Here is a 19,695-nt window from a genome sequence, read left to right as displayed (position 1 = left end):
ATAAGCTCTGGCGGACTTGGTTCTATAGTAGGTCTTAAAGGGTTAAATAAATATCGTCAAATAATCGAGATCTCAATTTCAGTGAAAATAATCATGATTATCATTTTTGCCATAATCGAGCAGCCCTAGTATATCCTCAGTTTCTTAACATAAAACTCAACCAGGGGCAGCCCAAATCTGACCTGATTTTAAGGTTTAGTGCCCTTATTTCTCTCTGAGTTATTGATTCTGTCACTAGCTAGCTAACATAAACTAACGTAAGTCTATCAGCCGCAACCAACCAACCACATGACATCATGTTCTGACAGAAGATGGTGATAAAATATTTTTAAAACGTTAGCTTTAAGCAGTGTTTGGGAGTAACGGAATACATGTACTGCTGTTACATATTTAAAATACAAAATATGAGTAACTGTATTCCGTTACAGTTACCGTTTAAACGGGTGGTATTTAGAATACAGTTACTTTGTTGAAATAAATGGATTACACAGCGGTCTTTTCCTGTTTCATATGTTAGGCTGTCCCCCTCTCTATTTTTGGTAATTCCGGTGGAAACTCAAACAAAACACGCGTTAAGAGGCTCTAATGCCTGTGTCTCAATCTCGTGGCCCATGTCACCTCACTTGCAGGCCGCATAATGACGTGAAGAAATATTTTAAAAAATTAGTCAAAAAATTATGTATTATAAAGGCAATAGTCAGAGTGTTACAGGCATAGCCCTAAAGAATGTAGCCTCATGGGCAGTGTAGTCCGTGCTGCAGCGAGAATGGACTGCCATACCGGTTTTGTGTCTGTGAGCACAAGGGAGGGAGAAAAAGGAAATGTACGAGCTGTCACCGAGCAGAAACAGGAGATGGAAGCGTGTAAATATAATAATAACCACTGCAACCAAGAAGAGTGGAGTGTCTGACGAGCCCAGTTGTAAGTAAGGTATTAAGACTTGACTGTACACTGTGTTTGTGTTTTCGTCCAAAACAATACATTCCGTTGGAGCAGTCTTTCAACGCCTCTCTCTGTGTCTCGCAAGCAAAGTTGACCCAGACAACAAAGTAAAGCTAGTTTTCGGCAACAACCCTGACACAGAAACTGACGTATTAGCCAGAGGTCCCTTTACTATGGTTCGGAGCCGTGGATCTGTTTTATATACACGCCGAATAGTTTTCTATACAAGATCGCTGCAAAAAGTGCAGCCTTACCTAATGTCCACCTACTGTTACTCATTTTATATTTAGATTTAAAAATCAGACAGAACTAAACCTTTATCTTGAGCATTTTTGCCTCATCACTTCATTCCCTGCTCATTCACAGTATCATTCTTTTTATCTGACAACTAGCTTTTTATTCATTTTCATTTCTGTTATGTTTATTTATACCTGTGGTGCTTTCCGATGTTTCTCGCCTGCTGATTTTTGCTCTCCCTCTTTCTTTTTCCATTATGTGTGTCTGTAGTAATATGCGTTGCAAATTGCTTCAGATGGGACTGTAATAACACTGCTCTCTTAGTTCTCAAATCTCACAACTAATCCATTTCTGCTTGTGTGACCTTTAGTAAATTCTGCTTTGTGATGTCACATCCTTGATATTTACAATGTGAATGCTGTAAATATTGTTTTTCTTTTGTTTTCCATTTTGCTGTAAATGCATTATGTTCACTGGGTTTGGAGTACTTTGATCATGTCTTGTTCTTTCCGACTGAAGAGCACAGGCTTAATCGGAGGACACAAGGGACCATGAGGGGCTGTCATCACAGCGAGCGTCAATATGACCTGTGAAGATTTTTGTTTTTTAGGGGGTTTTCTTCTCAGAAATTGTGGATTTTTTCCCCAGTGTGCATTGCTAATTACCGCTTCCTTCAGATCTCTCCAGTATAAGTGAAGTCTAAACACTCCAAAGCAATTCTGCTAGTGTGTTTGAATCTCTTGCTTTTTTTTTGCACAGAGTAGAAATCCCTGTTTTTTTTCTGCTACAATATCTGGCCTAAACACACTGAAAAATACCCTGTCTGGGAGCAGCTGATTGATTCCCTAATGCTAAGGAGAGATCATACTGTCAAGCAAAACAAAGAAACTCAGTGTGTTTGTGTCTTACTTTGCAAAAACATACAAATTTACAGTGTTTTTCTCGTAGTTTTTACAATTGCTTGTAAAAAAAAAAAGCTGTAGTGTAATTATCTCAGAATGATGCTGAGTGCAATTAGGTGTTGTTTTTAAGCGCTGACATTTCTGGTGATATGAAGAAATTTACCAGATTTTGTTGATTTGACATCCAGTATAACAGGTTGTTTAAGGAAAAAGATTTAAATCAGTTAAGGATATTTATTTGGCACTTTTATTTAACTTTATGGCCCTATGACATTTATGCTTTTTAGATACTTTTTAGACCTTTTGTTAGCCAAAGAGGCATTTATGAATATCTGGCACATGTAACACTGATGGGTCTTGATAACATGTACACTATCTGTAATTAACACATACATTATGAACACTTATGTCAATAAAGTGCTCTTGTCTGTATTATCCATCCGTTCAAGGTCACACAGGGGTGTTAAAATCCATTCCAGTTGTCATTGAAGAAGCAAGGTAAACCCTGTACAGATGGCCAGTTGATCATAGGGCACAAAATATTATTGCTTGTTAAATGTTATTGCTGCTGTAGGCAAATGCTACTAAAGCATCCAGTGCCACTTCACTCCCATCCCCTGACAGATCTGACCAAAGCACCAAAGTGTGTTCTTCTTGTTAAACAGTAAAAATCTTTGGCAAATGGGGCTATGGGGACACTGCAGGACTGCTTTGTGGACACAGGCTAAAGTGCACCACATCGAGAAGACGTTCACAGTTTGACTGAAGGACAGAGGATGAAGGAATATATCAAATTTTGTGAATACACCATTGTACCAGCCACAACTACTTTGTGAACAATAAGCAATGGATCACTTTTGACCTGAAAGAAATGCTTAATTGAAAGTTAAAAGCCTTCAGGTCTGGGCACAGGGATGAACTAAAGAGAGAGGAGCATGACCTAAGGGTGAAACTGAGAAAAGGAGGTGATTCTTACAAAACAGCATGAAGGATGTGTTGAATGTAATGAAGAAAATCATTGGTTTTAAAGTAGCAGGCAGCCAGTGGGTAGCCTGGAGCGAGCAAATGAACTATACACAATACAGTTCCAACAGGTTCAGCTCACAGCCATTTGTGGCTTCCTTCATCATGCACCCTGGTGTCTACACACCTTCACTACCTTCACTGATTTGGCGCTTCTCTCCTTCTTCCTGTCAAACGAACTCTGTGGATCAGCCCCATAACAATATCTGATAAACATCTGAATTGACTGTGAAACAGCTGGAGAAATCAAACCAGAAGAAAGCTGCTGTTATTGAGAGAAGAGACAGAGAAAGTCAGTAAAATTATCTCCCTCTCATGAATTACTCGCTGTCTGACAGATAGGTTGCAGTATGTGAGACTGGGCAGTGACTAGAGATGGCACGCTACGACTTTTCTATGTCTGATACCGATATCATAAATTTGGATATCTGCCGATACCGATATGAATCCGATATAGTGTTTTTTTAATCAATAAAACAGTTTTTTTAATATATTGCTGCATTTTGTATAAGTTCATACTCAAGTTTAAATAAACAACAACACTAAAGCTATTCTGTTATACCTGTGTGTAAAAAATACACTGCACCCAAAATATTTCATAGTTCAGCAATACTGATCAATCTAATAAACTTAAACCTACACAATCCTCCCTATTCTGGTATTTTAAAGAGTACTTAGCAGAAATATTAAGCAACCTAACTAATAGGGTTGCAAACTCCCAGCAAAAAAAAAATAGGGAACCACCCCCCACCCTCCACCTCATAACGCTTAATCAACGTAATCAACTTTAAATTGATGCAGTGTGGGGAAAAAAATGCACAGAAATAAATAATTTTTCAAGAATAATTAAATAGATTCAACTTCTTTCTTCAACAGAATTGCAGACAGCACAGATGGTGCCTTCCCAAAGGAAAAAGTACTATAGCTTACTAGGGTATATTAGACTTAACAGTTACTATATACAGTAATGGACTTCTATACAATTTACATCAGATTGAAACTTTGGGTGTAAGATACAGATAATTATTTATTAAAAGCTCGACATTTTAAATGAGAATAAGAAAGAAAAGTATGTCTTTGTGCCCCCCTTTTCCCTGTTCATGCCCTATTGGCCCCCTTGGCTAAACTTTGCTAGATCCGCTCCTGCACAGTTACCAGCCATCAGCTGCGTAGAAAAAGATCCTGGTGTAGAAAGTAATATTAAATAAATTCTAACAACAGCTTATCAAGCTTAAACGTGCTGCTATTCAGCCGCTGGTTTCCTCTTTCTGGCGCGAAGTGAGCAATAAACAAACAAGAGAGACGGACTCGCGACAGAAAAGCCGATCAGCTGATCATTGATCAGTTTCACGATTGAAGTAGCAGCAAGTAGAAGCAGTCGCTCCATATATCGGTTGTTAAGCTTAAGCTGTTTTACTTCTCTCTGGGATAAATTCATCGCAGATGAAATGCTGGTTTGGTAGTGAGGCTATAAATACACACAGCCGCTCTATCACGTGAGCTCACTGCTCCAACGTGCTACGGTTATGAGCCAAGTTACGCCGTGTCGCAAGTTTTGTGAGGTGCTTTTTTGATATTTAATGGATCGGATTACATTTTTTTATTTTTATCCGATATCCGATCCAGTAATTCACGTCAGTATCGGACTGATACCGATAGGTAATATCGGATCAGTCCATCTCTAGCAGTGACATGTCTGATTTGGTGGTGTGCAGTACAGGAACTCCACAAGTGACTGTCCCCATTCCTATTCAGCTTCCGAGCCTCCAAATTTCAGTTGTGTATGTCTGTTCTGGAACACAGAATGTTGATGTTGACATCTTGGAGGAATACAAGTGGCCTTGCATTATTATCAACAACAGACTAAACTGGAAAACCAGCACAGAGGCTCTACGAGCAGAATTTTTCTTTCTGGAGGAAGATGAGATCCTTCAAATTACACAGCAAAATATTGGAGATTGTCTGTCAGTCAGTTGTGGCGAGTGCAGTGTGCTTTGCTGCAGTCTGCTGGTGGAGCAGCATCAGACACCAAAAGACTGAATAAACTGATGAGAAAGGCCTGGTCTGTGAGTGGTTGTAAACTGCAAAGTATTATGTTGGAGACCAGATTTTTGAGCATTTCCCGACCAGGTGTTCTGAAATAAGACCAACAAAACAAAGAAAATAAAAATGGAAATCAACTAGAATCACTTCTGATCTGTTTTACTTAGCAAAAGCAGATTTTTTTGTGTTAATTTTGTGTTTGTCCCTAAATTTCTCCATTTACTGTTTCAGCTGGTTCCGACCAGTATCTTAACAAACCATTAGCAGAGCATTTTTATTGTATTTCAAATTATTGCCAGCAATTATAATGGCCCAATCTAAGTGGCAGCAAATACACACAGCTTGCATTTGTTTCTGTGGTGTTATTAGTTCTTTACAGACAAACAGGCATGGCTGTAAGTAAGGGTGGGTGACTCATCACCAGCATCCCCACTGAATTCCACATAAAGCAAAACACATATATCCATAATTGAATCGCCTGAAACCCCCATAGTCTGGATGGGTGAGAAAACCAAGTGAGGTATATCTAAATGTTCAAAGTGTAGCAGTTATTACACTGAAGATACGTTATGAATACATAGGATCTGGATGAGTGGGTTAAGGACATGAAGGATTCATGGAAAATAAACACATTAAAGAGGCATTACAATAAAATGGAAAGAGCCCCTTTTCACATATGGGATTCATTCAGTCACTTTTACAATAGTGTTTCTCACAGCTTGATCAGTCTTCAGACAAAGCCTATTGTGAGGACCATTTTCAAAATTTAGGCCTCTTTTCAATTGTCAAGAAAGTACCCCGAGGCACACAGGCTCAGCAAGGGACGTCTCTTTTGTATAGCGAATATGTAAAATGTACCATCCATGGTTATTTTAATCTTATTGCCAATAAAAAAAAGAGCTAGTGAGATGTATTAGAGCGATCAAATGCTTTTTTGTGGCTACCCATTAATATGAATGGACACATTCAGAATTGTTAAGTGTTGAAAGTGGTATGTAGATAAAGACAGATACATTATTGTCATGATTTTTAAGGAAAAGTCACCATGGTGTCCATTCAAGCAATGGCAGTGGTGAGAGGTAAGCAACATTACTATAACTGTTAAACCTGTGATGAAAATTTGGTAGGAAGTGAGACATGTTTAAAAGAACCATGTGGGAAACCCAATTTTTTGCCCCAGGAATTGTAGAAACTGCATTTAAACTTTAGGCTTCTAATCAAGATCTGTATCATCCAAACTCAGCTGATATCATATCATTTGAAGGAAGGAGACATACAATCAATCTGGCATGGAAAAAAGATACATTTGATACAGTTTAAAAATTAAATACTTCAAACATCTTGAAATAAAAATAATAATAATAACAATGTCAGAGTTTAGATTCTGTCCGCCACAGAGTACACATGAGATAAAGGCAATATGTATAAGGAAACTGAAGTCCCAGCAAGAGAATGAAAATTTCCTTTTGCTGTAACTCATAGTCAGAATACGAATACATGATTCAGATTAACACATTACAATTGTTAAAGGCAAACTTTGTGTAGCTTCAGCCAATTTAAATCACTGTTCTTATGTTTCATATTCTCAAACATGAACTGATAGAGAATTGTTTTTTTTCCTTTTTTTCTTAATTTTTGTAAACTTGTTTTTGAAGTATGATGATTGCTATGTTTTGACTTGGGTTCTACCCCTTTGTTAAACAGAATAGAATTAATATATTGAATGACAAGCAGCGAGAGCATAGTGGGCCGCAGAGTGACAGAGTAAGACTTGTAACATCACATTTTGCACATTACTGAAGAGCTTCATGTGATGCATTCATCTTGGTTTGTAGTTGAAGTAATGGAGCGAGTTAAGTGTGAAGAGAAAATGAAATATAAGGCTCGATGACAGAAAAATGTGAATAATGTGTTGCATGAAGGAAATGTGAGGGAGGTACAGTAGAATCTTACTGTGATAAACAAACGCTCTGTCAGCTGCTATGATGAGTTGAGAAACCATACTTAGCAAACAGGTACATCTTAGGCCTCTGAATGTTCTTATGTATATCAGATATAACAACATCATCCTGTTGTCTAGCAACCACCTATCAGTGGGTTAAAATGACTCACCTTTAGCATTTGTGGACCTATAACACCTTATAAAAGCATTGTGTTATTTAATTGGATGACATCAAATTTATATACCTTATAAAAAATGTATTATGTTCTAATCTATATTACATATTACAATCTCATTACCCTGAATGTTAAAAGGGAGTTTTTCCTTCCCACTGTCGCCAAAGTGCTTGCTCATAGGGGGTCATATGATTGTTGGGTTTTTCTCTGTATCTATGAAGTGCCTTGAGGCGACTTTTGTTGTGATTTGGCGCTATATATATAAAATTGAATTTAATTTAATTGAATTATGCAGCCTGATAAAAGCATCATATCATTTTTATTTTAATGACACCATCATATTACCTGGCAACCACCTAACAATGGTCTAAAATGGCATTTAAGTAGTAGAGCAGGACATGGGCATGCACTAATTATCAGTTAATGGAAGGAAATACATTGCATGCCACAGAAAGAGTCAAATAAAAAAGGTTGGCAAAAAAGTAGATATCTATGAGTAAGCAAGTTACTATTTTTGTTCTGTGTACATTAAAAAAGGATATGATCGTATTATGCTTTCTATTTTTAATGCATAAGATTCACTCTTTGGACTCTAACATAAATGGAAACACTGGTTATTTAAAATATTCAGATGCTATAGTAGACTGTCACGCCTTGTTAATAATGTTCTTTTTAGAGTTTTTGAGGCTTCAAGGTAGAAGCCGGTTAGAGCAGTAGCAGACAAGACCCCCTGCTGAACAGAATTTCCATGGCACAGATATACCTGTTAGTCAAACTGGTACGACTAACATAGCGCTGCCTACTGAAACACAGATATAAAATCACGAGTTATTTTTGGTGTGAGAGTGTGAGAGTGGAACTCTTTTTTTTGGTAAACTGTGACATGTAGAAGTGCATCCTTGATGACTTTGCTGACACTTTGAGAACCACATTTGTTTTTTCATATAACCCAAACTGTAAAGAAGAGAACCTTTTTGGACAATATAATTTTGCTTGGAGATTGCCTTACCTACGAGCTGTTGGCTGCCACACAGTCTGGTAAACTATGACTACGATTGCATGTACTTGTATTGAAATGCAACAAGGTGACTACTGCCAACTGTGAATCAAATCATAGTGTTTAGATTTTTAAAGTCCTGCAGTTGGCTGGCTGATTTTTCAAGCTAACAAAGACAGACTTCACCTTTGATTCACCTCAGTTTGCCACTTTCTGACATTATCCTTTTTATGTATATCTGCTTCTTCATCATATCTACTTTAAATTATTGCTCTTTCCTTTCTGTCTTCCAGTTACCCTGTTGCCAGTGGAGGATAATGGAATGGCTGTGGTTCTCTTTGCTGTTGCTGGCAGCGGCATGCAGGGGACAGCCGTGTCCGAAACGCTGCATGTGCCAGAGCCTTTCCCCATCTCTCGCTATCCTCTGCTCCAAGACGGGCTTGCTGTTTGTTCCTGCTGCCATTGATCGACGCACCGTGGAGCTACGGCTTCAGGAGAACTTTATTACAGGTAACTGCGTTCCAGTCTGTCCTGCATTTCATTATTTTAATATGCCTCTGAAATTTGACTAGTATTCCAGCCTTTTGCAGCGAGTTTGCTTGGTTTGGCTGTATACATGAAAATGAACTAAAAGGCTGGCTGATAATTGGCAGCATATTTATCTTATTTCAGAACACTTGGTTGTAACTGAAGAGTTTGTTAACAGTGAGTACAAATGTTGGCTTCAGTCACGAAGCTTTTCTGTTGTCTCTGCCTGACAATGACTAATTTTTTTCTCATGAGCCTGAGTATTTCTTTTTAACTTTAATACTTTTTTTGTTATTTATGGTTCAGCATAGTTAAGCTCATTCATGATTCATCTGCTTATATCAAAGAGTGACTTTGAAACATACTTATTTTATAAGAACTGAAGTGCTGCTTTATCTTGTTATTTTAATCTGGATTCGCGTTAGTGCTCTATTCCTAGGTTCTCCAAAACAAAAGGCACACAAGCTATAAAAAAAGATCTAACGGTACCCTGAATGATCATTTAAATTTTAATTAATTTAAGTTTTGCATTACCCTGTTTGAGAGAACCAAATTCAGTCTTCCTCTTATGTGTTGGTTTTACTTATTATCCTAAACTGTTTTATTTAGCCTTTTGTTTTTTCTATATTTTGTCAGTTTGTCTATTTATCTTTCTGTGAATTTGATCACCATATATTTGCTTTCAATTTGACTTTTTTCTTGTATTAATTGTGACTTTTATCGAGCTGTATATTCTCCTGCATTCTCCGATCACCTTTCTTCTTTTCCCCTTCCTAGCTTCTGTTAGGTTTGTTGTTAATGTCATTAACATTCACATATGGAGTTTATTTTTATGAACAGTTTAATAGCATGAATGGACCAACAACTGGTTGAACAGAAAAATGAATTGAATCAATAGTTTTTATGGCTGAGGAGTCATATTTTCTGAAAAGTTGGCTGATGTCTGGAGGGACCTGACTTGCCCAGACCCACATAGCAAGCAGGTCTGGCCTGGATCTGGTATCAAGCTGGCACTACTGGTTGACTTCTGGCAAGACTTATGTCATCCAGATATGGGCCAGGCCTGGCATAGATGGTACTGTCTATGTGATGGCATGCCACATCTGGCCCAATCGTGGTTTGGGTTATGTGGCCCAGGCTCATAGAAAACAGGTCTGGCCTGGATCTGGCATCAAGCAGGCACTTCTGACTGACTGGTGTCATGGCAAGGTGTATGTCAACCAGATGTGCACCAGGCCTGGCATAGATGGCACTGTCTATGTGATGGCATGCCATATCTGGCTCGATTGTGGTTTGGGTTATGTGCCCCAAGCCCATAGAAAACAGGTCTTCCCTGAATCTGGCATAAAGCTGGCACTTCTGACTGACCGGTGTCATGGCGAGGTGTATATCAACCAGATGTGGGCCATGTCTGGCAATGATGGCATTATTTATGTTCCTATTTTCCTATTTTAGTTAGAAGACCCAAATGCCATGTTGCAATACTATACTGCTATAGTTGCCAACATTTCAAATGCAGATTTGACAGGATTGTGTACATTTTATCCAAAACCTAGTGACAATTTACTTTATGAATGTAATTAGGAAGCACTCAGTCTAGGGAAAGTGTGTGATTGGGTGAATGTGGCATGTTGTATAGAGTATTGTGCGTAATCCAATAGAGTAGAAAAGCGCTATATAAGAATCAGTCCATTCACTGCGAACAGAGTTTTGTCATGTTACTTTTGCACTATTATGTTTCGGCACATGTTGTTATTACATGGCTTGATAAAGGTACACATTAGGCTGATATCTGGGCCAGCAGTGTGTCTGCAACTGGCCCGTGGCTGCACACAACTTAAACATGGCGGACCTTTGGTGGCCCAGATCAGGTTTGCCAGAGGTAATCCACACATGGGCCAGCACAGGACCACCAGTGTGTCTGCAGCTGGTCTTGTGCTGGCCCATGTGTGGGCCACCTCTGGCAAACCTGATCTGGGCCACCAAAAGGCCATCATTCCTTGTGGTATGTGGGCCATGTGTAAGCACATTGTGTGGGCCAGATTGGGGACATACCAATTTTGCTATGTGGGGAATGTCCTCCTTACCGCGTAGGAACTCTATTGCCCAATGTCATGGGGATTCCACTTTTCAGCCCCCCACTCAACATATTTACAGTTCATGAGCCAGCTGATGACTTCTCTGTGTACAGTATATAATGATTCTTAATTTACTTTGTTGATGAGGTCTTTTTATGTGTTTATTACGCTTGTTTCCAGCTGTCAGAAGAAAGGACTTTGCCAACATGACCAGCTTGTTGCATCTAACCCTGTCCAGAAACACCATCAGCCAGATTCTTCCTTCTGCTTTTAGTGACCTGCGACGCCTGAGAGCGCTCCACCTAGACTCTAATAGATTAACTGTGATAAAGGTAACATGGGTGGCTGGATGGATGACATTGAATTAAAAAGAGAGATCCCTGGTTTATTATAATCCACTCACATGTCGTTATCATTTCTTACTTACACCCACTCACTGCCTTTTGTTTTTCTTTTTTGACAACCAGGATGACCATTTTAAAGGTCTGACCAACCTTCGGCATCTGATCCTGGCCAATAACCAGCTTCACTCTATATCTCCCCATGCCTTTGATGACTTTCTGTCCACACTGGAAGACCTGGACCTTAGTTACAATAACCTTGCCCAGGTGCCCTGGGACACAATTGGACGCCTAACCAATGTCAACACCCTAAATATGGATCATAACCTCATAGAAAATGTTCCCCAGGGAGTATTCACCAACCTGCACAAACTGGCAAGGTAAGGACATAGAAAAGGGCAAATGGTGTGTTTTTTGTGATGTACAAATGCAGCATTGAATTGGTATATTGTTGCCTCTCCCTATTTGTTTTATAAATAACTCCCTTCTTCTCTTGTCCGTCCCTCCCCTTCTTTCTGTATGCCGTCCTTTAACAGGTTAGACATGACGTCGAACAAGCTAAAGAAAATTCCCCCAGACCCACTGTTCCTTAGAATCCCAGTTTATGCCAAGTCCAAAGGCTCCCCCCTCTCCTCTCTTGTGTTGAGTTTTGGAGGTAACCCTCTTCACTGTAACTGTGAACTTCTGTGGTTGAGGAGACTAACCAGAGAAGATGATCTGGAAACGTGCGCCTCTCCCCCAGACCTTAGTGCCAAGTATTTCTGGACTATACCGGAAGAGGTGATACTTTTTGCAATTTTTTAATAATTTTATGCAGTAATTGAAAAAAATGGCAAAGTTTGACACTAGGCTTTTTTGTTCTATAACAAAAATAATAATAAAATATCACTTTGACATTGGAAGTGTGACCTTATCTTTTTTTCATGGTAGGAGTTTATTTGTGACCCACCAGTTCTAACACGAAAGTCACCTCATACTGTGGCTATGGAAGGTCAGCCTGCCAGTCTGAAGTGCAAAGCAAATGGTGACCCTGAACCTGAAGTCCACTGGATCAGCCCTGAAGGGCGACTCATATCCAATGGATCCAGGTAATAACAACAACATATGGTCTAGTTTAATCCAGTATACTACATTTCTTCCCTGTACATTGTAAATTCATTGAAAAATTAAAGTTGTGGTATTAATCTATGGAATATGACTTGCCCACTGAGTTTGCCACTATACATCTGGCAAACACACAGGCATATGCAACAGAGTTTTTACAATATTCTGCTCTTCCAGTTTTGTGCTATGTCAGAAAGTCAGATATTGTAGGGGGGTGTAGGCACTTGACATGTGCGGGCCAATCTGAAATGGTTCAGGACAATATTTGTTAAGGCCATAATCTCCTCACCTATAATGTATTGCTAAAATTTTCATTGGGTAACCCACTTGGCACAGGTATGAGTGCCTAGTTATGGTTTTGCATTAAAAACATGTATTATAAAATCACTGACAGTGTTTTGAGTGTTGTAACTCTTTTCTTTCAAAAGTCTTTTTTGATTCAGCAGTTGTAATTTGTATTACTCAAATTACAAAGGAAAATACATAAGTAGCATTTTTCTTGTCAAGTGCCACCTTTGGTTATGCCAAAGCACACAGTTAGAAACATTAGCATAACAGTCATTCTAAATATTGTCAACGTACCGTAGATATTGGTGGTATGATATTGTCAGTATCAGATACTCCTTATAATAATATCCAGTTTATCTAATAAGAATCCAGCAGACAGCTTACTTTTCGTAACATTCACATTTGACTTCATGTATCGATCAATTGATTGCTATCTTAATGATATTTCATTTTCCATTTCACTTTTGTTTCAGAACATTAGTCTTCCCTAATGGAAGCCTAGAGATCAATGTAACATCCCTAAAGGATTCAGGAAACTTCACCTGCATTGCCTCAAACACAGCAGGTGAATCCACGGGAAGGGTGGAGCTAGTCATCACAGCAATGCCCCATCTGGCAAACAGCACAAGCCGCAGTCGAGATCCTTCTTCTGAACCAGCCCCTTCTGACATCCTGACCTCCTCCAAGGTTGCACTTCCCAACAATGAGACAAGAGGAGCAGACAGGAGGGTTTCATTGGTGGAGCTGACAGGAAACTCTGCCCTCATTAGATGGAGCAGTCAAACCCCTACATCTGGAGTCAGGATGTTCCAAGTCCAGTACAACAGCTCTGGGGACGACACACTCGTTTACAGGTTTGTCTGTCTGCACTGTCAATTCATTATTTGCCTTGTGTCTTTTAATTTTCTGTCTGATGTTTCTATGGTGTCATAAATGCATTTATCTATCTGCCTTTATGAGTTTGTAAGTGTGTGTATGGGTTTCTATTCGTGGTTCTGTGTGTATCTGCAGCTTTGTGTAAGTTAATCAAGAGACATCAGCAAATGCAATGAGGATGAGGGCAGATGATAATGATAGTGTCATCCAGTCGTAAAAGTCTAATCAGGCGAAATGATAAAGACATCTGTGGTGGAACAGAGCCATTGTTGGGTACGGTGAATACGGGGGAATAAGGGCCAAATGTCACAAATGTCTGTTGAACAAGTTACAACGGTTGTCATTTAGTTTGCTTTATTGCTGTCCTGATGAGTTTGCTGTATGCTTTCTTTGTCAGCATTTACATTATAAATTTATGAATGAGTTAGTATTAAATGTTTTGTGGCTTTGTTTGAGGAGGACGGCAATGTCAGCACTATGTCAGATGTGACTCTGATTTGATCTGAGTGTCAAATATAGTTAACGTGTTAATGTGGAAAAGGGAGGAACATTACGTTAAGAAATGACTGAATCAAGAAGATACATGCTCTGATAGTTTATTTAGAACAAACTGTCATGTCAATAGAAATTGTAGAAGAATCAAAGATTCTTTCAAAGATGGATGGATGGAGTTGATTTTGTGGTTAAACATATTAATCACACAAAAGTAACGCCATGTTAGACTCTTATGAGACCTCATAATTAAATGAGTAAATCATGATTATGTTCATTCTTATGACAAGCAGGGCTTTTAAGTGGGATTTGGTCGAATTCTAGTCTTCTGAGATCTTGGAAGACTAAAATTACTCACCTCAAAAAAACTCCCAGAATTGATTTTTACTGTGACAGGCTATGTGACCTATGTTGTTGCTGCAACTCTGAGGTTTAGTGCTCTTTGTGCATTTATCCAATTGCATTCTACAATATGAGCAGATGGTAGATGGACTTTAATACTGTTATGGCTGCTTTACAGCCCCTTAACATAGTATATAATTAGAATTAGACAAGTGATACTAAAGACCATCATCAGCTTAAATTCAGACAGATGACCTAACCACATGACTTGCGGAACAGCGACCACAGACACCAGAAGCGACCTCACATAGATGTAGACCTTCCCAGATACGTGTCTTTTTGACACATTAACATCACCAGTGTGAATCTGAAAAACCAAAATAAATTGCAAAATACATTTTTAAGGAATAAAATGCAAACAAAAAAAGTCTGATGTAGCAAATTTGATACAATTTAAAACTCATACATGCAATGCTATCTTTAATTTGTTTTACTATTTTTTATTTCATTGGGAGGTTCACTAAACACCCCATTTTCAAAACATTTGAGCTTTCTGATAATTATTTCATGGTACAGGCTTTAAAGGGTTAAGGAAGTCAGGGAAAATCTCATCCAGGGGCTTGGCCACAGGGGAGTTTTTCTTTTAAACACCTCAGGCACAGTGATTGGCCAGACATTACTTCCTGTACTAAGTGCATGTTAGTGAGGTTCAGGAGGCCTTTGAAGTATTCATTCCACCACCTGACAGTATCCTCAGTTGAGGTCAGCAGCACTCAGATTTGCATGTGGTTTGGCTACAAGTGCTTAGTTTAAAACCTAGATGGATTCTCTTTGGAACAACTTTCTTTCTCTTTCTCTCTAACCCTCTCTGTCTCTCACCCTCTTAATTATTTTGGTTCTTTGGCATAAAAGACAAAAATTAAGACAGACTTGGGAACAATAAAACCTTGACCTTAATAAATAATCCCCGCTGATTCAAAAAGGCAAATGAAGACATTCACCACTTTGAATTAGATACATATAAACTGACAGTTTGCTTACATTAAACATCTGATTTGCATCATTCAAGGAGCAGATCTTCTCATTTCTTAAAAAATTGCTCCTTGATAAATACTTGCAATTTTGTATACCATATTGTAAAGTGCTGCCTATGCATTTAATGCCATGTTGAAAAAAAATATCAGCAGGATGAAAAAAAGTTGGTGTATAAACCACACCATCATTTTTTTGATTGTTTAAAGCCTTGGGTTTATATAGGGATGCATTGCTGTTGGTGGTTCATATTCTGAGTTTTATTTTTTTTTATTTTTTTTATTTTTTTGGCCTGTCCCGTTTGGCTCTTTTGCCATCAGAATTGTTGTCTAAAGGCAAAGAAAGATACCCAACGGATTTGGGTATCTTTCTGAGTTTTATTGATAAAGGGTTTCTTTGATACCTTTGATACAGGATGTTTCTTTGGAATTCAGTGAGAGAGATTTCTTTCCCTCTACTGCTTCATCGGCATTCAAGGAAAACGCATAGTTACCTACTACGAATCACTTCCAGGGGTTCCAGTTAAATTTGTTTCTAAGTTGTTCTTTTTAAAGTGCTCTTAGAATCTCTCACATTCGCTCTTGCTGTGTAAAAACCAAAATTATTGCCTAACTCTGTCTCTCTGAAAGCCTGGGTAAGCCCTACTTATTTTCAGTTCTATGGGGTTTTTACATATAAGGAGTTGTCGTGGCAACAGGTCTGGAAAATCTGCCAGATGTTAGATGCAATGTTGTGAGTGACAGGTGGCTTTAATAATATCTGACATGCGTATTTTGGACTATTTATTTATTATGTGAGCCACAAATTGAATGGTAAAATATTTCACTCTGTCTTCTGTGGTTGAAGAAGTAAATCAACAATGTTTTTACCGCTCTACAAAATTATCTAAAATCCAATTTAGCCTTTTTAGTCTTGATCAACAGTTATAATTCTGTCTCGGGGGAAATAAGTCTTGAAAGAACCTTTGACAGAATTGAATCCATTCGTGCTGACAGGAGAAAGAAAGTTCCTCTTCATTTGTGAAATTGCAACACTTGTGAGATGGAAATGGGGTTTTCAGAAATGTCCTTGTAATGTTGTTGTTTTTTAAGACCAGTTGGAGCGGGCAGAACTGCAGCCACATAAGCTAGCGCAATAATTTTTTTTCCATATGAAACCAGAGGAGTTGTACTTACATCTTATGCCATCAGCTTGTCCTAGGTCACGGTTAGCCGTAAAACATAGCTAAACGGTCAAAAATTAAAATAAGAAGACGCTCAAAATATATTTCCTGTGGTTGGAAACTATTTTGCACAACTTTTTTTGTATTTACAGTTTTGAGGGTTAAGCCTCTTAAATTACTCTAACTAGAAATATTTGTTAAAAAAACAAAAACAAAACGATTTTCAATTTTTTTGCAGTTTATTGCACTTTTTTGCAATTTATGTAGTTACTGTGGACTTAATGCATACATATTGTTAAAATTTAGGCTATAATGGTTGTATTGATGAATAGCAACTTGAAATACTCCCACAAAAGGCACTGCAGCATGTAAAAATATGACAATAAGCTCTGGCGGACTTGGTTCTATGTTAGGTCCTAAAGCAAGATAAGATGCGTGGTTATGGAAAATATTTTGCTTCAACTATCTATTTAACTATCTGTTAGTTATATATATATATTTAACATATGAGGAGCATAGTAATAATCTACATTGAGGTATAAACATCATACCAAAATATTTCCTTGTTTCTTTAGAAAAAACAGTTACTTTGTAATTTTATAATGTATTTTTAAAATATATCCTATTGCAGCTAATTCCAATGTGTTAGTACGTATTCATGAGTAAGTATTAATCTTTACATACAATAATTCATTCATTAAAAAATCATCATATGTATTTATGCTATGTAACATTATTGTTATACTGCTTTATTAGGTAAACACGTTCAACTGTTTGTTTAAATATCAGTTAATCACAGGGTAATGACTGCATAGACTGTATTTAAACATGTAGACATGGTCAAGATGACCTGCTGAAGTTCAAACTAAGCATCAGAATCAGGAATAAAAGTGATTTAAGTGACTTTGAATATGGCATGATAGTTGTTAGTGTCAGAAAGGCAGGTCTGAGTGTTTCAGAAACTGCTGATCTACTGGGATTTTCCACTACCATCTCTAGGATTTACAGAGAATGGTTAGTAAAAGAGAAAATATCCAGTAAGCAGCAGGTCTCTGGTCAGAGTAAAAGGGCAGACTTTGAGCTTTTCTTTAGGCTTCTTTCTTTGAGCTGATGGGAAGGCAAGACGAACTCAAATAACCACTTGTTACTTGTTAGGCACAATGAACAGTGGAAGATTGGAAATATGTTGTCTGTTCTGACTAGTCTCAAATTCACATGTGACATTTGAATGGTAGGGTCAACATTTGCCATAAACAACATGATGCATAGATTCATCCTACGCTGTACCAACGGGTCAGATGGTGGAATAATAGTGGGGATATGCACACTTTGGGCCACTTATTACCACGCATTATTTAAACACCACAGCCTGAATATTGTTGATGACCATGTTCTTCCCTTTATGACCACAGTGTATCCAGCTGCTGGGTAACATATAATGGCACAAAGCTTAGATCATCTCAAACTTAGTTCCCTGCACTAAAAAAGCTTCCACAATTACCACATCTAAATCCAATAGCGCTCCCTCAGAATGGCAGGAGATTCACAGATGAATTTGCAACAACTGTGTGATGCTTTCAACATGGACCAAAGGCTTGTTGAATCTTTGGGACAAAGAATTAAGATGGTTTTGAAGGAAAAATGGGGTCCAACCCAGTATTAGCAAGATGCAACTAATGAAGTAGTCGGTGAGTGTATGCCTAAAATTATACCCATTGCAATAGTTTTGTTTTTTTCCTGTTTTGCTTGTTAAAAGAAACTTTATTTTAACCCAGAGTAGACCGCACCTCTCGCTCTGTGGTAGCTGGGATAGCCTCCAGCCACCCCGCAACCCTGATAAGGATAATCAAAAGTTAATGGATGGAGTGATGGAAAATCTTTTATAAGATCATGGCTAAAAATCCAAGTCTGATGTTACCATATGTTATTGTGAAATTAACATCCATTAGAATGCATCAACGCTGCACTAGTTTAGCTTTGAGCTGAAGAAAAAAAAAGGAACCACCCTCTGTGTCCATATGTGAACAGCTTCTCTCTGTCTTTCTATGGTCGATATCCATTAGGAGGGATAAGGCACAATGCCACGAAGAGAGAGGAGGTAAGGCAGCAGTCTGGAGGAGATGATATAAAGTGCTGAGGACCATCAAGAGCACAGAATATTTGGAAAGAGAAAAAAAATGTGTTCTACAAAATAGAAACCATAGCTAAGCACATCCATTTAACTCTCTGCTGCTGAGTGACACAGGTTTGCTGTTAGGATCATGCATTATTAGAATTTTGTATCATTTTCACATGCATGTTTAGCACAAACAGAACTTCAATTCATGGTTAAGTCAAATCAGCCAGAGGATCCGCGCTCGGCGTCCTTTTTAAGTCATGTCCACTGTAAGCGATCATCTTTGAACAAAGGCGGTGGCTTACGACACCAACTGTCTGCCATCTAGGCATCTGGGAAGCTTCAGGATACTCGGCACATTATGTGACATTAGTTAATGTGAACCTATAACACTAATCCGATCATCATGTTGTTATTTGTTAAACTTAGTCATCAGAGCAGATGTAGTTGTTATAAGCAGGTTTTTTTCTTTGCTAAGAAATATATTGCTTGATTGTAAGCATTGTATATTTCTAATTAATTATATCCTGTATGACGCTCCAGTCTGGATGGATGTTCTTTTCTTAACGAGCAGTCCTGAGATATTCATATGCATCAGATTTGGAGACTGTGTACTGTATGATGATTTTAGTGAACTGGGAGCATCATCAAACTTAAGTATGAAAGAATTCAGTACAATATTTTTTTCTGTGTGCTTCTGTTTTGTACATTTATATTTTTGAGGACCTGTGAAAAAGTGGGAAAGGGTTTTAGAGTCAAGGATAGAACAGAATTTGGAATGGTAAGTGTGTGTCCATGCGTGCGTGTGTGTGTGTTTGATTGGTAGTAAAAGGATGTTGGAGAGTCATAGCAGTAGGGCGGGAGGCAGGAGACCGGATGAGGAAGACATGGTGGAAGAGAAAGAGAACAGGAGAGAAAAAGAGAATGTGTGCTTATGTAATCGATCAGGTGGGTAAATATAGCAGATCTTTTTAAATGTACAGAATATGAAACGCAAATAAGCCCTTACATCTGTGACTCATCTGTCTCTTTTTAATCTTAATACACACTTGTTGGCAGACGGGTGGGGGGTGG

General features: G+C 38.3%; 1 protein-coding gene across 3 annotated transcripts in view; it reads left to right on the top strand.

The window, feature by feature from the left end:
- The window catches only part of LOC102207343 (leucine-rich repeat and fibronectin type III domain-containing protein 1-like protein), a 180,474-nt gene that overhangs the window by 90,534 nt on the left and 70,245 nt on the right, over positions 1-19,695 (top strand). For all 3 annotated transcript variants that reach the window (XM_005720763.1, XM_005720761.1, XM_005720762.1), the window contains exons 3-8: positions 8,556-8,772; positions 11,049-11,200; positions 11,336-11,589; positions 11,746-11,989; positions 12,140-12,297; positions 13,075-13,455. In XM_005720763.1, coding sequence (XP_005720820.1) covers positions 8,580-8,772; positions 11,049-11,200; positions 11,336-11,589; positions 11,746-11,989; positions 12,140-12,297; positions 13,075-13,455 — 1,382 coding nt within the window. In that variant the 5' untranslated portion in view covers positions 8,556-8,579. The remainder of the gene's footprint in view (positions 1-8,555; positions 8,773-11,048; positions 11,201-11,335; positions 11,590-11,745; positions 11,990-12,139; positions 12,298-13,074; positions 13,456-19,695) is intronic.

The sequence above is a fragment of the Pundamilia nyererei genome, unplaced genomic scaffold, assembly GCF_000239375.1.
Source record: "Pundamilia nyererei isolate P.nyererei 1_Seehausen unplaced genomic scaffold, PunNye1.0 scaffold00003, whole genome shotgun sequence".
NCBI classification, from domain to species: Eukaryota; Metazoa; Chordata; class Actinopteri; order Cichliformes; family Cichlidae; genus Pundamilia; species Pundamilia nyererei.
Note: the sequence above shows the minus strand (reverse complement) of the source record. Positions and strands in the feature narration are given on the sequence as shown.